This window comes from Protopterus annectens, chromosome 2.part1 (assembly GCF_019279795.1).
Source record: "Protopterus annectens isolate FY-2018-M chromosome 2.part1, PAN1.0, whole genome shotgun sequence".
NCBI lineage: Eukaryota > Metazoa > Chordata > Ceratodontiformes > Protopteridae > Protopterus > Protopterus annectens.
The window spans coordinates 1994911890-1994931565 of record NC_056729.1 but is presented as its reverse complement, the minus strand read 5'-3'; the positions used below and the strand labels follow the sequence as shown (position 1 = coordinate 1994931565).

The 19676-nt window shown below is 44.6% G+C and overlaps 1 protein-coding gene across 1 annotated transcript in view; it reads right to left on the bottom strand.

Moving 5' to 3' along the window:
- The window catches only part of COL21A1 (collagen type XXI alpha 1 chain), a 4597064-nt gene that overhangs the window by 911406 nt on the left and 3665982 nt on the right, over positions 1–19676 (bottom strand). The window contains exon 21 of the mRNA XM_044063368.1: positions 8870–8923. Within this exon, the coding sequence (XP_043919303.1) occupies positions 8870–8923 (54 nt within the window). The remainder of the gene's footprint in view (positions 1–8869; positions 8924–19676) is intronic.

Genomic DNA, 19676 nt, shown 5'->3' with positions numbered 1-19676 from the left:
GTAACTGGGAGAGGGGCAGTATGGGTAAGCTTAGCTCAAGAGTTTTTTTGGCTGGCGCGAGCTTGTTATAAATGCCGACTCAGTTCTGAGGATAGAACAACACCCATCAGTAAGGAATGAATGAAGATTAACAACATCAGATTAATTTTCCACAAATACACTGCAATCTCCAATTTTTAACACTTTTCTCTTCTGCCACATTTTGTCAGATCAACTCTTTCTTCTGGTATGATGATATCTTTACTAATATAGGTACTGGCTGCTTTCTCATGCCCAGACTTGGAGCATATACTTGATGTGCCTTTTTTACTCAACAACTCTTGTTGTGAAACACCAGTGTCCATCTGCTTATTTGTGCTTTCATAAAATTAATACATGCTGCCCATTCCATTTTCTCTGGTACATCAGAAAATTTCAGTTTTTCTCTGTGTGCTGTGTCTTTTGACTCTACTATTTTTTTGAAAGAGCTTTTCTTGAGAAGTCTCATACTCAGCTAGCCTTTTCTTCATTTCAGCCACTATTTTTTACAGTTTTATCAGACTATTATTTGAGTTGATGTATTCCTTCAATATTTTGTTTATTTTAATAACCTCTGAGTACATTTCATTTATGTTTTCTTCTAAATTATTGGAAGCATTCTCTTGTACCAAATCTGAAGCCTGATTAGCTTTTGCCTGAAAAGTTGCAGAACTCTTCTCTGCCAGCATTTTTTTTTCACCTTTTCTGGTTGAGTTCCATTCAGTTTCTCCAAACGTCTTCTTTGCCGACATCCACACAGTGTACTTACTAGTCAGTAACTGAATTTTACCCAAGATGACAATTCCACTGACTACTTTTTCTCAGTTTCTATTTTCATACTAGGAGAGATGAAATTAAGGTGTTGATCAGTCTGTAGTCATCTTGGAAGTCCTGGCTTGCAATATGTGTTGGTCAAATTTGAGGTTATTTTCAATAAGGGCAACAAGAAGTTTTGTTTGGGTTATAGTCCCAATGTCTGTGTCATTAGAAATAAGTTATGTACTCACCATAACATTCCATCTGAGTAGTTATACTTAATTTTTCTGCATCCTGTGGGTATACGGATCCGAATCGGATCGGAGCCGGCAACTTTTTTTCTAGCATCTGCTCCAAGCTCCGAGCTCCTCCCCTTACCCATAATGCCCTGCCATCTCCTATCTTCCCTCAGATCGAGTTTGCTGCAACTAAAAACATAAGTAACTCAGCCCCATGAACCAAACCTGAAAAGACAGGACAAGGTCCGGGGGATTGAGGGAGGGAATGTTGCAGAAAATGTAAGTATAACTACTCAGATGGAACGTTATGGTGAGTACATAACTTTTTTATCTGAAGTAGTTAACTTCATTTTATCTGCAACCTGTGGGACAGAGTCCCCAGCTACTCCAATCCCGGGAGGCCCTTATGGAAGGATATTCCTGAGCACCGCAGAGCCAAAGGATGCTCTACCCCTAGAAATCAGATCTAATTTGTAATGGGAAATTAAGGTATGTGAATTGGCCCAGGTCACTGCTGCACAAATGTCACCCAAAGGCACCCTAGACCAAAAAGCAGCAGAAGTCACCATGGACCTGGTAGAGTGAGCATTAACAATACCAGGAGGAGATAAACCTTTTGCTTTGTAGGCATGTGAAATACAAAGAGTGATCCATCTGGCCAAAGAAACTTTAGAAATAGTTTTTCCCATAAATGCTTTGGAAAAGGAAACAAACAATTGGTCAGTATTGCGGAAATACTTTGTTCTATGAAGATAAAAACGAAGGTGTCTGTGAACATCTAACAAATGAAGTTTGTATTCACCTTTATTTTGGAAGTTAGGGAAGAAAACGGGCAGATTAATGGACTGGTTTATGTTTGCTTCAGATGCCACTTTGGGTAAGAAGGAAGGATTAGTATGGAGAGAGACCCTATCTTTGTGGAAGACCAAATACGGAGGCATGGCAGACAGAGCTTGAAGCTCAGAAACCCTCCTAGCAGATGTAATGGCGACTACGAAAGCGGTCTTCCAGGACAAAAATTTCAAATCCACCGAAGCTGCAGGTTCGAAAGGAGGAGCCACCAATGCCTGTAAAACAAAGGTAAGGTCCCAAGGAGGCACTGAATCCTTGACAGGTGGACGTAACAGAAAAGTACCTTTAAGGAAGGTCTTACACAGCCTAGAGGAGGCTAAGGCAATGTTGTCTTCACCAACGTGAAAATTGGAAATGGCTGCCAATTGTACTTTCACTGTGGAGGAATTAGTTCCTTGCTGAAAAATGCCAGACAGGAAATCCAACACCGCTGGAACAGGGGCTGTAAAGGGATCTAGTTTTCTCTGTGAGGCCCAAATGGAAAAGCGCTTCCATTTACTGCGATAAAGTTTCCTAGTGGAGTCTTTAAGAGAAGCCACCAGAATGGATTTTACCGGGGATGAAAGACCGGGAGTCCTGGCAATCAACGGAACTGGAGTAACCAGGCTGTCAGCTTGAGGCTGCCCAGATCGGTCGGATGGGCCCCCGAAGGATGGGAGATTAGATCTGGGCAGAGATCCAGAACCCACGGGGGAGCTAAGAGATGAGACCAAAGGAATGGGAACCAAACCTGATGAGACCAGAACGGGACAATGAGGATCACTTTGCACCGCAGTCGGCAAGCTTTCTGAAGAAACTTTGGAATGAGTGGCAATGGTGGATAAGCATACAGATGCCCGGGGGGCCAAGCATCGGCTAGACTGTCTCTGGGGACTTCCCCTGGAGAGGGAATCAGAGCGAAGAACTCACTGCACTTCGCGTTGGAAGGAGATGTGAAGAGATTGCAGCAAGGCAGACCCCATGCAAGGAAGATCTCCTCCACTACTGACTGTTTCAGAGACCACTCGTACAACATCAGAATAGCCCGACTCAATCTGTCCGCTAAAATGTTGGAGCACCCCGGGATGTGCATTGCTATCAGAAACCGACCGGTGGAGATCGCCCATTCCCACACTCTCAAGACCTCACGACATAGGGGGTAGGATCTGGCCCCCCCCCTGCTTGTTGATATACCAGACAACCGACATGTTGTCTGACTGAATTGCAATCAATCCAAGAGGAAGGACAGTGTGAAAGGCTTCCAATGCTAAAAGCACTGCCCTCATCTCTAGAACATTTATGTGCAACTTGGTCTCTGACTGGGACCACGTGCCTTGGACTGTCCTTCCCAAACAGTGTCCCCCCCACCCGAGTTGGGAGGCGTCTGTGGTCACTGTGGCTTGGACTGGAGAGGACGCGAAGGGGCGTCCTTCTGATATCTCTGGTGAACTTAACCACCAAAGAAGAGACGTCCTGCAGACATGACTGATCTTGATCGGAAATTCTATGGGCAGGTCTAGCCAAGACCATTGAAGAGCCAGAGTCCATTGAAGAACCCGCATGTGAAGGTGCGCACAAGGCAGAATCAATATGGTGGCAGCCATGAAGCCCAGAGCCCGGAGAACCTCACTTGCCTTTGGAGACTTGGAGTTCGCTATCTGAGCTATGTGGCACCTGAGGTGTAAGATCCTTTCTGGAGTTAAGAATACCTTCATCTGCAATGTGTCTAGCCATGCTCCAATGAAGTCTAGAACTTGTACTGGTTGCAAATGGGATTTCTGAGCATTGACTGTAATTCCCAGTAGATCTGCCAACCAAATGAAGTAATCTCAGGCCAGACACAGGTGATGCTTGGGCGCAGCAAAGAGCCAGTCGTCTAGGTATGGAAACACATGAATACCCTGAAGCCTCAGGTGAGCCGCTACAACTGCCATTACATTGGTAAACACCCTGGGGGCAGTGGTGGGACCAAAGGGTAGGGCTCTGAACTGAAAATGCCTGGCTCCCAGCCGGAAGCGCAGAAACCTCCTGGAGCTTCTGTGTATTTTGATGTGGTAGTAAGCATCTTGGAGGTCTAATGAGCACATCCAGTCGCACTCTTGGAGATAAGGTAGAATGGACTGTAGGGTGACCATCCGGAATTTCTGTTTGGCTACAGACAGGTTTAATGTTGACAGGTCTACAATGGGCCTGAGGTCCCCCGTCTTTTTTGGCACCAAAAAGAACCTTGAGTAGACGCCTGATTCGGACTGATCGGGGGGGACCTGTTCGATGGCTCGTTTGAGAAGCAGCTCTGAAATCAGTAGAGCTGCGGCCTCCCTGTGAGCAGGTGGAATATCCGGGAGGTGTTTTGGAATATTTGGAGGGGCAACAGATGGGATAGTGTAACCTCTGGATATTATCTGTAACACCCAGCGATCTGTCGAAATGGACTCCCATGCCGCTGGGTGTAAAGACAATCTCCCCCCGACTGCCTCCAGAATAGGACAGTCGGGCAACCCCTCAGGGTTGCTGACCGGGTCTATCAGAAAAGGGTTCCCTAGACCCAAAATTCCTGGGACCCCCTTTACCTCTGGGTCAGCGTTGATCTTGTCCTCCTCTGCCTCTGGGGGAATAATTGTCCTGAGAATCCCAGGAAAACTGAGATTTTCGGAACCACATCTTCTTCTGCCCTCTTTGATTCCTAGAGAAGGACCGCTAAGGGTTAGAGAAGCGGATCCCGATGGCAGACAAAGTCTTCCCATCCTTTTCGCTCTGGACAAGTGTGTCACGTACTGTCTTCCCATAAAGGGAAGAACTGTCGCAGGGAGCGTTGATAACCGACACCTTGAAAGGGTCCGCGAAATGACACAACCTGAGCCAGGCATGACACCTCATGGCTATGCCTGTCCCAGCCACCCTAGCTGCTCCTTCCTTGGCATGGGAAAGGAGTCACATCGAACTGTTTGAGACTGACTTCAGGGTAGACATTTTCGCAGAGAACAACTGTCTGTCCTGTGGCAATAAAGACTCTGGGGGCGAATCAGCGAATTCCAAAGCAAGGTCTCGCTGAAGCCGGATCACATGTGCCAAATAATTCAGTGCATGGATTGAAAAGGTCGCTGAGGAATAGATGCGCTTCCCAAACCTATCCACCAACCTGGACTCCTTGTCTGGAGGGTGGACTGAGGAACTCTCCTGTGCTAGTTCCTTCTTTGTGGCCACTGCAACCAACATAGTGTCAACTGGGGCTCCTTTTGACCAAGGTTGTCTGTCGGAAGGGAGAGAGAAAATTTTGTCAGGGCATTTGGGGATGGGCTCTAAGGTGTCAGGCTCCTTCCATGCCCACGTGGTGATAAGGTCCACCAAGGGGTCCACTGGAGGGGACACCCAGGAAGTAGATGGGCCCGTGCCAAAGGCCTCCAGGAACATGGACTCATCTCCAGAAGGTTCTGGGACTGACCAACCTCCCCTCTGATGGAGGAGCTCCATGATTTCTCCAAAGGAGACATCTTCGGGAGGTGACCTGGGGGAACCTTCTCCTTCATCTAAGTCAGTGTCCGTAGTGAGGGACTTAAGTGTCTTCTTTTGCACTTGCGCTTATGGTGACCCTCTTCAGTGGGACTCTCAGAAGGGGATTCATGAGCCACAGGGGTTTCCTCAGGGAAATTAACCTGGGGATCCTCTGGCAAGGGCTGCCCCTGAGACAGGATGAAGGGAGTTGTCGCCAAAGCCAGGAGGGCCTGGGTGGTATCCAAGGGGATGGGCTGGGGTCTCAATCCCTGGGAGAGAACCCTCTCCACCACTTCGAAGGCCGAGGGACAGCGGACCTCCTTAGCACCCAGTAAGGAAGACGCCCTCCCCGGATCCGAAGCGGGGACCGGAACCGAAGCCAGGGTACCCTGAGGTCCAAGGGAACGAGTCAGATCCGAAGAGGTCGGAGCCGAAGAATCCATTCCCTCGGGTCAGACTCCCTGTCAGCACCTCTGTGAGTCGCTTGGATCCGAACAAGTCAGATCCGAGGAATCCGACTCAAGGTAACAGCCGGAGTCGAGGTTGGAGGAACCGTTGGCGCCGAGCTACCAGCTCCAAAAATCCTCAGATCCAAGAGCCCCGAAGCCGAAGCACGGATTGGAGAAGGAGAGATGGAGTGGAAAAAAGGAATGGAGGTCCCTCCACCAGAGGGACAGGGGCCTGGCAAGACTCCCATCTGTATTTGGGTCTGAATGAATTTCCGCATCATCCTGTCCATATCCATGTCCGATAAACTCCGAGTCGACCTTGAAGAGGCCACAGACTCGGATTTGGCTGGTCTGCGCAATGGGGAGGAAGGCCTTGGGTCCGAATGTTCCAATGGCTCCAGTGAGAAATGAGGAGACCGGAGTCGTGGAGAAACAGGCTTCATGGCCTTGGAAGGGGGACTAAGAAAGAGCTCCCTGTCTGGGAATCTCTTGCAATGTCTGTCCTTTCTCTTCTCCCTATCCTCTCTGTATCTTTCTTTGTCTTTTTCTTTTTCCTTGTCAGCCACGCTGACTGTAGATTTGTCTTTATTAGACCCATCACCAGAAGAAGAAGCAGGAGGTTGAGTCCCTGTCTAGGTGGGAGGTTGAACACTAGAAACCGAGGCCGTAGCAGATTCCAGCATGGCAGTGGGGAGAAGGCCCTTGGCTACTAACTTGGCCTTCCGATCCCTAAGGGCCCTCGGACTGAACCCGGTGCAGATAGCACATTGAGTGGACAGATGTGTCACTCCCAAGCAAATCACACACAGTGTGTGACCATCAGCCGGGAAGAGCTTATGGCCACACTCTGTACATTTCTTGAAAACAGACAGCCATGGTCCTGTGCCCAAAAGGAAAAATACTCTACCAGAAAAAAACACACACAAACACAGGTAGGGAAAGGGCAGGCCTAACAACTACTCTGCCAAGTTAGCAAAACTTTTTTTTTTTTTTTTTTAAACCGACGAACAAGCGATACACTAAACAAGGGGTGGAAAGGAAAAAAAAATCACTCAGACACGCACTAGATTTAAGTAATAATGCCACTTACTATCCCTGAGCTCAGAGCAAAGGAGACCACGATGCACACTACTGGTGTGGCAAATGAGATCTGAGGGAAGATAGGAAATTGCAGGGCATTATGGGTAAGGGGAGGAGCTTGGAGCAAATGCTAGAAAAAAAGTTGCCGGCTCGGATCCGATACGGATCCGTATACCCACAGGTTGCAGATAAAATGAAGTTAACTACTTCAGATATGTGGTTATTCTAAAAGACTGTGTTTTATTTTGCTATTGTTTAGGAGTGAAGAGCATAACTGTTATTTGTTTCTAGGAAAGCTTGTACCTTGTAGCCAAGTTTCAATAGCAGTGTAAGAATTTTGGGTAATGTTCTGAAGTGTTGGTAAGGATGGGGCTGCATATATAAGGGATGAGTCTTTAGCATATTGAACTGTGCTAGCAAGGTGGGTGTCAATATGGAGTTTCTTTATAAAAATGTTGAATAAGGGGGCCTAATATTGATCCTTTTGGACTGTCATGAAGAACAAGCGTTTTTTCTTCCATTTGATTGCCTGCTGCTTGTTATACAGATAGCTATGGAACCATGAGAGACAGGGCTAGATGAGACTGAAAGAAGAAAGTTCAATAAAAAGAGGTTGATGGGATATGATGTCAAATGTGTTTTTTTTATATATAAATCTAAGAATATTGAAGATACCAGGCTGAGGTCATTCCACTATGAGTTTATGATATTGGTAATAGCAGTGATAGTACTATGGTGAGGTCTAAAATCATGCTGTGTTATGAGCAGAAGGTTGTTAGAGTTAATGTACTGCATAAGATGTGAGTTGAAATATTTTTTCTAGCATTTTAGACAGAGAGGATAGAATGGCAATAGATCTATCGTTGGAAAAGTCTGTTGATGAGACATCTTTATGGAATAGTATTGTGTAGGATTTTTACCAGACGAAGGGACATATCTCTCATATATGCATTGGTTTATTAGTACTGACACAAAGGAAAACTATGACATCAGCTGCTATTTTTAGGCAAGTGGAAATTGATCAACAGCTAAAAGGCTGGTTTCAGTTCTAGTTGAAGTTTTCTTATAGTGGAGGTGCAGACCAGAATGAAGTAGAATGGATGTGACTGGTTAGGGCATGATGAGTGGAGAGAAACAGAGTGGGGGGTGAATTACTATTATTAATAAGAGACAGTACTGTCTGTATAAAGCAGGAGTTGAAATAACATGGCATTAAGTCAGTGGTCAGAAGCAGAAGGAGATGGTGTGGTGCCTTGGCCAGAATGTATTTTTTTCACTAATAACCAAAAAACTCTTTGTTTGATGTTTATATTGGAGGTTGGTATAATAGGTTTGTTTATCCATTTTAATATAAGATTTCTGAGAGGCCTAAATATGTGAAATGTATTTTGTGCTCTGCTTTTATGTCAGTCTTTCTATACTCATTTGTAATTCAGTAGATTTTCTAATCACCTCTTGCTGGTTGACATAGTGGCTTGTCCTCCCACACACCAACATCCTCTCAATCATAAGAAAAATGTTTATATTTTTTTGCAATCCCTTACCATATGATTCAGTGATCTGTGGTGGTAGTCAGGTGAATACTGAAGCACAGGTTCAACCATTTTGCTTCTGGAGAAGACAGCACCAATCTCTTGTGTTACTTTGCTTCTATTTCTTAAAAAAGGAGGAGGAAAATGTAGAAGTAGTGTCTGCTACTTAGCTGATCCCAGCATAAATACATATGAGTTGGTCATGAATTGGTGTTAGAATCTGATAAGCAAGATTGAGCTACCTGCTGTGCTGGCTTGACTGTTTTTTTCAGTAGGTAATCCTTTACTTGTAATCCTAATTTTAAACCTACAACCCTTAAGTAATAAGCTAATGATGAGGACTGATCTGCTATTGCAGTCACCAATCATTGCCTACAGCTATTTCTACTACTCTTTTAAGCTGACATTATAAGAGTTCCCAAGTATTTTCTTTTAATGAAGTCATTATAAATAATGGATAAAAAAATATTACCGCAGTTCCAGCAGGTCCTGGTTTTCCATAATGTCCTGGTTCACCCTTTGCTCCCTGTTGAAAAGAAAATATATATTATGTAAAACCAAACATTGCTTTTATTGCAGCATACAATGCCTTAAACTTCTTGGCAGATGCCATTCCATCTTTTATCAAACATATCTCATAGACTTCTTCATGAGTAATCAACACAGATCTGCTTATTTTATTAATGTCTCCTCAATGCACACCTCTGCTTTAGCACTGCACTGCACTTCATTGCCGGACTACCCCTAGTGTTCCCCACCAAGGGTAGTGACTTCTAATTATAAGAAATGTGGCCTTCTTGACTGTTGGCATGCTTTCTGAGCTATGATGGCAGGGTTTGGTGCACTGCTAGAAGGCAAAATAAAGTCAGAGCTCAATGCAAATGGGATGAGATCCGTGTATCCATTTTCTAACAGAGTTTGTATGCACCACAGCTTCACTTTATGTTCTTTAGCCTTCCCATTTACTTCTGTGCCTGCTGCTGTACTCAGCCTCCACTGGAAGCTGTTATCACAATGACTGGATTATTTTCCATTCTCTCGGTCCTACCTCCCCATGGTCAGCCCTGTAGTTGCTTGAGCTTATCAATTAACCCATAATTAGTGCTGTAATCAGGACTAAAACCTGTTCCACAATGGGCAAGGCTCCCAGTCCCAAATGGTATGATATTAGTATATGACAACATATTCTATATCTATAAAGAAAACATACAAAGGATAAAAATATGTTGGACACACTGAAACATTAACCATCTTACACAAAGTGTATAGGGTAAAAAAAAAAAGATGTTCATATATAAAAGTGAGGTTGTATGAATACCTAGCAACAATCTATGATATACTACAAGATGGCAGGGAAAAGATAAGCTGAAAGAGTAAGAGGAATGGGCTTAGATACCATATATTCATACACTTTACTCAACATGCAGGTAATTGAAGAGGTTAGTGAAAAAGGTCTTTTACTTTATTTTATTCATTTGTTAACCAGGTAAACCCACTAGGCAAAGGGAACTCTTTTCACGGGTGATCCCTCCATATCCTGTCTGATACAGTAACATGCAGAGTCTCATACTGGGCAAATTAAGGCTGAGGGACTCAAATCTTGGACAAAGGATTGTCCTTGTTGACAAGTAACAGCTTTAATCTTTTGTACTAAACTGCTAACTTAACTCATTTTTTCAAAGCCATTCCTACTGCACTAATTGCAAAAATAAAGATCAGAAACATTATGAAAACAAAAATTTTAAACGTATGCAAATAATATAAGAGAGGCTTTTTCTGTTCCTGGTACCAAAGTAGTAAAGGGCAGAACCGAGATTCGTCATTTCCATAAGCATAACTCTGGTCCTGGAAATGACATCATTACATACTGGTAGTGAACAGTACCTTACAAGTAATACCACCCAATGAAGCTGAATCTACACAAGACTGGTCAGTGCATACCAATATAAATGGTTTGTATGCTAAACTTTTCATAAATTATATAACCAGAATAAAACATCTCATTTACTCAGAGCTTCATTGTGCCTGACTTGGACACCTGTGATTACAAGACTTGCATTGCTTCTAAAATCATCTGGCCTACAAAGCGGATAGAAGTATATTTATTTGTACTTTCTCTACCTGTTTCAGTGATATGTAACACTTCTATGTTGCATTTATTTATTTTACTGAATTTATCACTGTTATTCAGCCTGCACTTGTTAAAGAAATTCCATCCGTTTGTTGACTGTACTGCTCTGAGGTTGTGTTAACAATATTCTAATATTTCTTAACCTCCTCTGATACTGCAAAACCTGTTCTGAGTGAGTCTGCCAATTATTTCTAAGCTTTGCAAAGTTTTTGTGTGTTGTGAACATTTCTCAAGGTTAGTGAACTTATATCCAAAGATTCCTGATATTGCTGGAATTCTTGCATCTGTTGTAAAACATCTGTTACTGCACTTCAGCTCAAAGACAGTTTTACATTGGAAGGGTTATTTGGCATTCTGGTGGGAGCAGGGAGCTAAATTCATCCCATACAAGGTGGGAACTACTGGTCAATAGTTTACTGTGTTTTTATCTGATTGGCCTGAGGGTTTAACATTATAGACGTCTTTCATCCTGCTCGCTTGAAATTTAAAAGGCTTACATTTTTGTAAATGTGTGCTCATTTATTCAGAGCGTCCTTGTGCCTGGCTTTGACACCTGTGATTACAAGACTTGGATTACTATTAAAATCATCTGGCTTAAAGTATATTTGTTTGTACTTGCTCAAACTGTTTCAGTGATATTTAACACTTCTGTGCTGCATTTATTTATTTGGTTGAATTATCACTATTTTTCAGCCTGCACTTGTGAAAGAAACTCCATTCATTTGTTGCCTATACTGCTCTTAGGTTGCTTTAACAATATTCTAATATTTCTTAACCTCCTCTGATACTGCAAAACCTGTTCTGAGTGAGTCTGCCAATTATTTCTAAGCTTTGCAAAGTTTTTGTGTGTTGTGAACATTTCCCAAGGTTCTGATATTGATGGAATTCTTACATCTGTTTTAAAAAAAGAAGTTATGTACCTACCATAAAATTCCATGTGATTTGTTCATCTTGCCTTCATTCTGTACTGATGGGTTCAGAACTGATCCTCGGTTCCGAATCAACCATTTACTAAAGCCCGAGGTCTTCAACCAGCTCGTGGCTTACTCCCTATCCCATGATGCTCTGGTGCCTTCTTCAGATCTTGTTTGCCTGTATACTAATGCTCTTATGTAACTCCCTATTATTTATAGGACCAGAAGAGGGTCAAAGCACAACAGATGCCAATCAGTAACCTCTTGATCCTCTATAAGCCAAGGCTGGGGGTAGGAGGGTGGGACGTAAGAATGAAGACGAGATGGACAACTCACATGGAACATTATGGTAAGTATATAACTTCTTATATGAAGTTGTTCTATCTCGCCTTCATTCTGTACTGATGGGACAGCATCCCTAGCACCAATCTTCTTGGGTGGCTCACAGGAGTATATTCTTCAGGACAGTGGACCCAAAGGAGGCCCAGTCCCTGGAGGCTGAATCTACTTCATAATGAGTGATAAAGGTATGAGGCCTCGCCCACATGGCTGCCGCACAAATAGTATCTATTGGTAATTTAGCATGAAATGCAGAAGAAGTGCAGACAGCCCTAGTAGGGTGCACTTTTATTTTGTCTGGTAGCTGTTTATTTACTGATTTATAAGTGAACAAAATGCAGTCTGACGGCCACCTTGACAGAGTAGTTTTGCTACAGGCAGACCTTTTTTGCAATCTAAAAATGATATAGATAGTCCATCTTTCAGAAGTCTTTTGTTCTGTGTAAATAGAAATGCAACTATCTATGAACATCAAGTTGATGAAGCATACATTCTGCCTTACTGCCATACCTAGGGAAAAAACTGGCAAGTCTATGGACTGACTGAAGTTGGATTCTGAACACACTTTTGGTAATAAGGTTGGGTTTGTTTGGAGTGACACCCTGTCTTTGTGGAACAATGTATATGGAGGTTTAATAGATAATGCTTGTAACTCCGAAACCCTCCTAGCTGAGGTGATATCCACCAGGAAAATGGTCTTCTACGTTAAGAATTTTAAGTCACATGATGATGCAGGTTCAAAAAGCGAAAGAATTATTCTGGATAGTACAAAATTCATGTTCCATGGTGGTAGTGGGGGCTTAATGGGTGGTCTCAAAAGATTAGTGCCTCTCAGAAAGGCCTTTGATAGTCTGTGGGACATAATATTTGGCCCTTCATTCCCAATATGAAAATTTGAGATTGCTGTAATTGTACTCGAATAGTAGCTGCAACTGCTCCCTCATTAAAAACTTTTGTCAAGAACTCTAGGATGGAAGATATAGGTGCTGAATAAGGATCAATATGATTCTCTAGTGCCCAGATTGAAAATCATTTCTATTTGCTGAGATATAATCTTCTGGTAGATGTCTTATGAGAAGAATTCAGGATATGTTGTGCTGCAGATGAAAGGTTTTGGCTATACTTGGAATTGGAGCAGCCAAGCTGTCAACTTGACGTTCTGAAGGGATGGATGGACAGCCCTCGATGAATTGATCAGGAGAGCTGTTATTGGGTCCAGAATCCAAGGCTCTTCTTGAAGATGAGGCCGTAGGAAGGGGAATCAAATCTGGTGAGGCCAATAAGGGACTATTAGAATTAAGGTCCTTTCCAAAACATTGGCTTTCTGAAGAACTTTGGGTATCAGTGGAAATGGGGGGAAAGCACAGAGGAGACCCAGGGGCCAATCATGTACAAGCGCATCCCTGGGGGATTCCCCCGAAGGGGAGATTAGGGCAAAGTAGTTGCATTTTGTGTTCATGGACATGCCAAAAAGATTGCAGCAAGGCTGGCCTCATTTTTGGAAAATCATTTACACCACTTATTGCTTCAGGGACCACTCATAAGGCATTAGAATTGCTCTGCTGAGTTTGTCTGCTATCACGCTGGATTTCCGCGGAATGTGCGTTGCTATCAGAAAGCATTGGGAGGAAGTTGCCCACTGCCATACTCTCAGAGCCTCTCGACAAAGGGGGTAAGATTTGGTTCCTCCTTGTTTGTTTATATACCAAACAACTGACAAGTTGTCTTTCTGGATTGCAATTGTTCCTAATGAATGAGAGTGTTGGAATGCCCGCAATGCCAGAAGCACCATTCTCATCTCTAGGACACTGATATGCAAATGGGCCTCATGATCCTGCCACATGCCTTGGGCTGTCCTTCCCTGATAATGCCCCTCCACCCTATTTGGGAGGCATCCGTGGTCACTGTGTCTAGAGGGGATGGGAGAATGAAGGGACAACCTAAGGTCACTTGATCTGAGTGTAGCCACCAATGTAGGTCTCTCCTGCAAGATTCTGTTAGCATTATCTGATGCGACACCGGAAGTTCCGGCATTGACCATTGGGTGAATAGCACCCATTGTAAGATTCTCATGTGCATCTGAGCTGGGGGGAATACACTGATTGCTGCTGCCTTCGTACCCAATACTTTGAGAATTGTCCTTGCTTGAGTCTTTGTTTTTAAGAGGAGGCCTCAAACCTGTGCTCGAAGGGTCTGTATCCTGTCTGGTGGAAGTTTTACCATCATCATCATAGTGTCTAACTCTGCACCTATAAAAACGATATGTTGAGATGGCAATAAGGCAGATTTTTCATAGTTTATTATAATTCCTAAATGAGCACAGAGATTCAAAGGGGTGTCTCTTGCTTGTGAAAGTAGATGCTTGGTGGTGGCAGTTAGGAGCCAGTTGTCTAAATATGGAAACACTCAGAATCATGAATGCCTCAGGTGAGCAATAATCACTGTCATACATTTGGTGAACACTCTGGCGGCTGCAGTGAGACCAAAGGGCAGAGTTCAGAATTGGTAATGACTGGCTCCCAGCCAAAAACGCAGGTGACTCCTGGATGGCCTGTCCATTTTTATGTGGTAGTATGCATCCTGGAGGTCTATACAGCACATCCAATTGTCTTTTCCCAGAAAAGACAGTATCGACTGCAGTGTAACCATCCGGAACTTTGTCTTTTTTTACAGATTTGATCAGTCTGCTGAGATCCATTATGGATCTCCAGTCCCCTGTTTTCTTTGGAACTAAAAAGAACCTTGAGTAAGTCCCAGATCCTATCTGGTCTGTGAGGACCGGTTGGGTGACTCTTTTTTTCTAGAAACTTCTGAACTTCTATGGTTGCTTGTTTCCTGTGACTGGGTGAAACATCTGGAATCCTTTTCATTAGTCAGGGTGGCATGGAAAAGGGTATAGAATAACTTCTGGATATGATACTTTGTACCCACTTGTCTTTTGTTATTTTTAGCCAGGCGTCAGGGTACAAAGATTAGGAATCCCCAACTGCCTCCAGAGAGGGATAGACAGGCCTCCTTTCAGAAGGGCTGAATGGGCTTACCAAAGAAAGATTCTCGGTTGCCCTGGTTTTGTGGACCCCCTCTGCCTCATGTCCAGCATCTTCCATTATTACCTCCTCCTCTGCCCCTGGAGGAAGGTTCACCACGTGTGTCTTGAAAGGGTCTCTGGGATATTCAAAACCACATTTTCCCTCCCTTTTGACCCTTGGGATAGGGTCTAGAAGGTGTGGAAAAATGGGACTCCGATGGCAGAGAGAGTCTTTCCTTCCTGTTCACACCTGGTTAGGGTTTCTTTGACTTTAGGCTCAAACAGGGATGAGCCATTGAAGGGGGTGTTAATGAAGGATGATTTGAAGGGTTCTGCAAAGTTACACAAACGCATCCAGGAATGTCTCCTAAGGCCAATTCCTGAGCTTGCTAACCTACTCACTCCATCGGCTACATAAGAAATAAGCCTCATGGACGAGTTCACTGATGAATTAAGGGTAGAGAGTTGTGAGGCTACCTTGTCTGTTACCCCCTCAGCTACTGAAGCCTGGAGTGTGTCTCCAAGCTCCTTCAGGAGATCTCTCTGTAGCCTAGTGAAATGGGTAAGATAATTCAGTGACCTGAGTGCAAAAGTCACTGAAGAAAACATGCGCTTTCCATATCTGCCCATCGTGCACAAATCTTTGTTCGGAGTATGGACAGAGGTGGACGGCTCGGACAACTCCATTTTGGTGGCTGCCGCCACCACCATAGCATCTACCGGGACCCCATTCGTTAGAACATTTTTGTCTTCTGGAGAAGTGATACATTTATTTCGCCTCCTAGGGACAGGCTCCACTGTGTCTGGAGACTCCCATACCTTTCGACAAACCAGTTCCATGATTTCGTAGAAAGGTGGAGACACCCAAGTGGCGAAAGGGTGAGACCCAAAAGCCTTCAGGTAAACAGACCCTTCATCAGAATGGGTGATGGACTTCCAGCCGCCTCTCTGTTTAAGGATCTCCAAGACGTCTGCAAAGGAGGCATCTTCAGAGGGTGACTGCAGGAACCCTTCTGAGTCATCGAGGTCTGTGTCTGACATGACTGACTCCTGTGGGAAGTCCAAATGCTTCCTCTTGCATAATCTCTTCTGAGGGACCTCTTTAGAAGGGCATTCCAGAGAGGGTTCAGAAGCGAAGGGTTTGCCCATTGGGGCATCCTGAGGCTCTGGGTCTCCACATCTGAGTGGAACCGGTAATTGGGGGAGGAATGGCTGGACCTGAGAGTGTGACTGTCCCTGGGGACAGTGCTCTCCTCATGGCTTCGAAAGCTCCCCACTCATGATCCAAGGAAACCCCTGGATCAGAAGAACCAGAAGGTTCCCCCTTCCATGGGAGTCGACTCTGAAGCCAAGGTAGGAGCCGAACTCACCAGCACCAAAGCCTTGAGAAGTAAGGACGGATCCAAAGAAAACTCAGCCCAACTCCCCTCCCGCACCCGACCGGAGAATGTCGGCTCCTAGATCCCCCAGATGGTGCCGAGGTAGTCTAAGCGGTCAGGGCTGAAAATCCTGGAGCAGGTCTTGGCTCTGATGGTTCAGCACTATCAGTTCCATGCATTCTGAAACCACAACTCGGGATGGAGGAGGAATTGATGTTGTCGGGATAGGTGCAGTTGGTCCCGAAGCCTCCTGGGTCACTTCCGACAAAAGTTTTGCCAGCGCCGGTGTCTTCAGAAGTCTCTAAACCACACGATCCACAATGTAGTCAGAAAGTCTTCTAGAGGATTGAGAAGAGGGAGCTGGAGATCCTGTGGTCTGTAAAAAGGGAGACCTTAAAGTGGGAGATACCAGCTCCTCACTTGGAAAACCAACAACTCCGAAACTTGTGGAGCCAAGGTAGAAGGTGTCTCAGATCCGACAGATTTGGATATCAATGGAGACATTTTTGCTGAATTTTTTAATGGCTCTGACTGGTCTGAAGCAGCAGAAGATTATCTTTTTGATGTTTTTGTATGGTCCGATTTTAGGGTAGAAGTAGTTTTCCTTTGGAGAACTTTGACCCTGTTCCAAAGCCTCTGAAAAAGAAAATTTCACTAGTCTTCTCAAGATTAATTTGTTCTAACTCTCATTAAGAACTCTGGAACTAAAGGAGTGGCAAATGGAGCATGACTCCTGTAAGTGAACTGCCCTCACGCAGTAAACACATTCTATATGTCCATCGGTAATGGATATCTTTTAGTTATGTACTTACCATAACTTCGGATGTATGGGATCCATCTCGCCTACATTCATAACAGATGGGTTCGGAGCCGATCCATCGGCTCCGACTCGGCAACTAATACACTAGCACGAAGTCTCTCATTGGCTGGGCTACTCCCTATCCCAGGATGCACTACACCTGCTTCCCCAGATCTTGTTTGTTTGCTTTCATACATCCATGCAAACACAGAAAAACTAGTAGTCACTATAACCAACTAAAGTTCTTCAAGAAGAACGCCAAGAAAAAAGGGACTATAACTCCTCTAAATCCGAATGGAAGGGGGAAGGAGGGAGGGTACTTATGAAAGTAGGCGAGATGGATCCCATACATCCGAAGTTATGGTAAGTACATAACTAAAAGATGTAATGGGATCCTATCTCGCCTACATTCATAACAGATGGGACAGCGTCCCTAGCACCTACATCCCGGGTGGCTCATTGGAAAACACTCCTGAGAACTGTGGAACCAAAGGAAGCTCTGCCTCGAGAAACCACATCCAATTTGTAATGAGAAATGAACGTGTGCGGAGAAGACCAGGTTGCCGCAGCACAAATATCATCTATTGATAGTTTGGAGTGGAAAGCTACGGAAGTAGCCATTGCCCTGGTAGAATGAGCCTTGACTGGAAAGGGGAGCTCTTTGTTAGCCTGTGAATAAATAAAACTGATACAATCTTTAATCCATTTAGATATGGAGGTTTTTGTTACTGGTTGGCCCAATTTGTTCACTGCAAAGGAAACAAACAGTTGATTTGATTTCCGCGTGTGAGCGGTTCTATTCAAATAAAAACGCAGTTGTCTGTGTACGTCCAATTGATGCAAGGTATATTCTGCGTTATTAGAGAATTCTGGGAAAAAGACAGGAAGTTCTATAGTTTGTTGAATACAGAAAGAGGAGGCCACTTTTGGTATAAATGCAGGGTTTAATTTCAATGAAACTCTATGCTTGTGAAAAATTAAATAGGGAGGATCAGAACAAAGAGCTTGAAGTTCTGAAACTCGCCTGGCAGATGTTATGGCTACTAAAAAGGCCATTTTCCAAGACAGAAATTTTAAATCACAGGTAGCAGCTGGTTCGAAAGGACGGGCAGTTAGGGCAGCAAGAACCATATTCAAATCCCAAGGGGGAACAGGATGAGATAAAGGAGGCCTAAGGAGCCAAGCCCCTTTGAGGAAAGCCTTACAAAGTTTGTGAGACATCAATGAAGGTTCAAATGAAGCATGAAAATTAGAGATTGCCGCTAGCTGAACCTTAATAGTAGAAACTGAAGAGCCCGACTGAAAAAGGGAGGCCAGAAAATTCAGAACCTCCGATACTGGTGCAGTGAGAGGATCTATACCCCGTTCTTGAGCCCAGAAGGCAAACCTTTTCCATTTACTGGAATAAAGTTTGATAGTGGAAGGTTTATGAGAAGAAGACAGTATGTGGACTACGTCCGGCGATAGGGCATTATCTCGGACTAATGATGGAAGTGGAGTAACCATGCTGCCAACTTCAAGGACCTGAGAGACGGATGAAGTCGTCCTGACTGATGAGTCAACAGGTCTGGCACCGGATCCAGAAACCATGGACCTTCTATCGCATGCCTCTGTAGGAAAGGAAACCAAACTTGACGAGGCCAGTGCGGGGCAATCAAGATCATCTCACTCTCCATGTAAATGGCCTTCTGTATCACCCTCGGTAGAAGGGGGAACGGAGGGAAGGCGTAGAGAAGCCCGGGGGGCCAAATGTGGGTCAGAGCGTCCCTGGGAATCTGTCCCTGAGAAGGGAACAGTGTGAAGAACTCTTTGCATTTCGCGTTGTGAGGGCTGGCAAACAGGTCGCAGCAAGGAAGACCCCATCTGTCGAAGATTTTCGCAGTTATATCCTTGTTGAGGGACCACTCATGTGGTAAGAGAATGGTCCTGCTTAATCTGTCCGCAATCACATTGGACTTCCCCGGAATGTGCGTTGCCATTAGAAAGCGGTTGGTAGCTACCGCCCAGTGCCAAAGTCTCATGGCTTCTCTGCATAGTGGGTAAGACCTGGTTCCACCTTGCTTGTTTATGTACCACACCACTGACATGTTGTCGGATAGGATAGCAATCGGGCCCTGTGGGAGAGCGTGATGGAGAGCTTGGAGTACAAATAGTACCGCTCTCATCTCCAGGACATTGATATGCAAATGCGTTTCCTGGATCTGCCATGTGCCTTGGACCGACCTGTCCAGGTAATGACCCCCCCACCCTACCTGGGAGGCGTCCGTAGTCACAGTGGCAACGGGACGTTGAGGTATAAAGGGTCGTCCCTGGTCGAGATTCGATTGGAGAAGCCACCAATGTAGATCTCGACGGCAACTGTCCGTGATTATGATTAAGTGGTTCAAGGGAAGTTCCTGATAAGACCATTGAGCCGACAGTAGCCATTGTAAAATTCGCATGTGAAGTCTGGCCAAAGGAACTAAAAGTATGGTCGACGCCATCGAGCCTAAGAGCTGTAGGATCCGATGGGCCGGGGCTCTCGGTAGAGGAAGACAGGATTTGACTTGATCTTGTAGGACCTGAATTCTTGCTGCCGGTAAAAAGGCGCACATTCTTCTTGTGTCTAAGTCTGCGCCTATGAAAGTAATACGCTGAGATGGCAGTAGTACAGATTTTTGCAAATTGAACGTGATCCCTAAGAAACGGC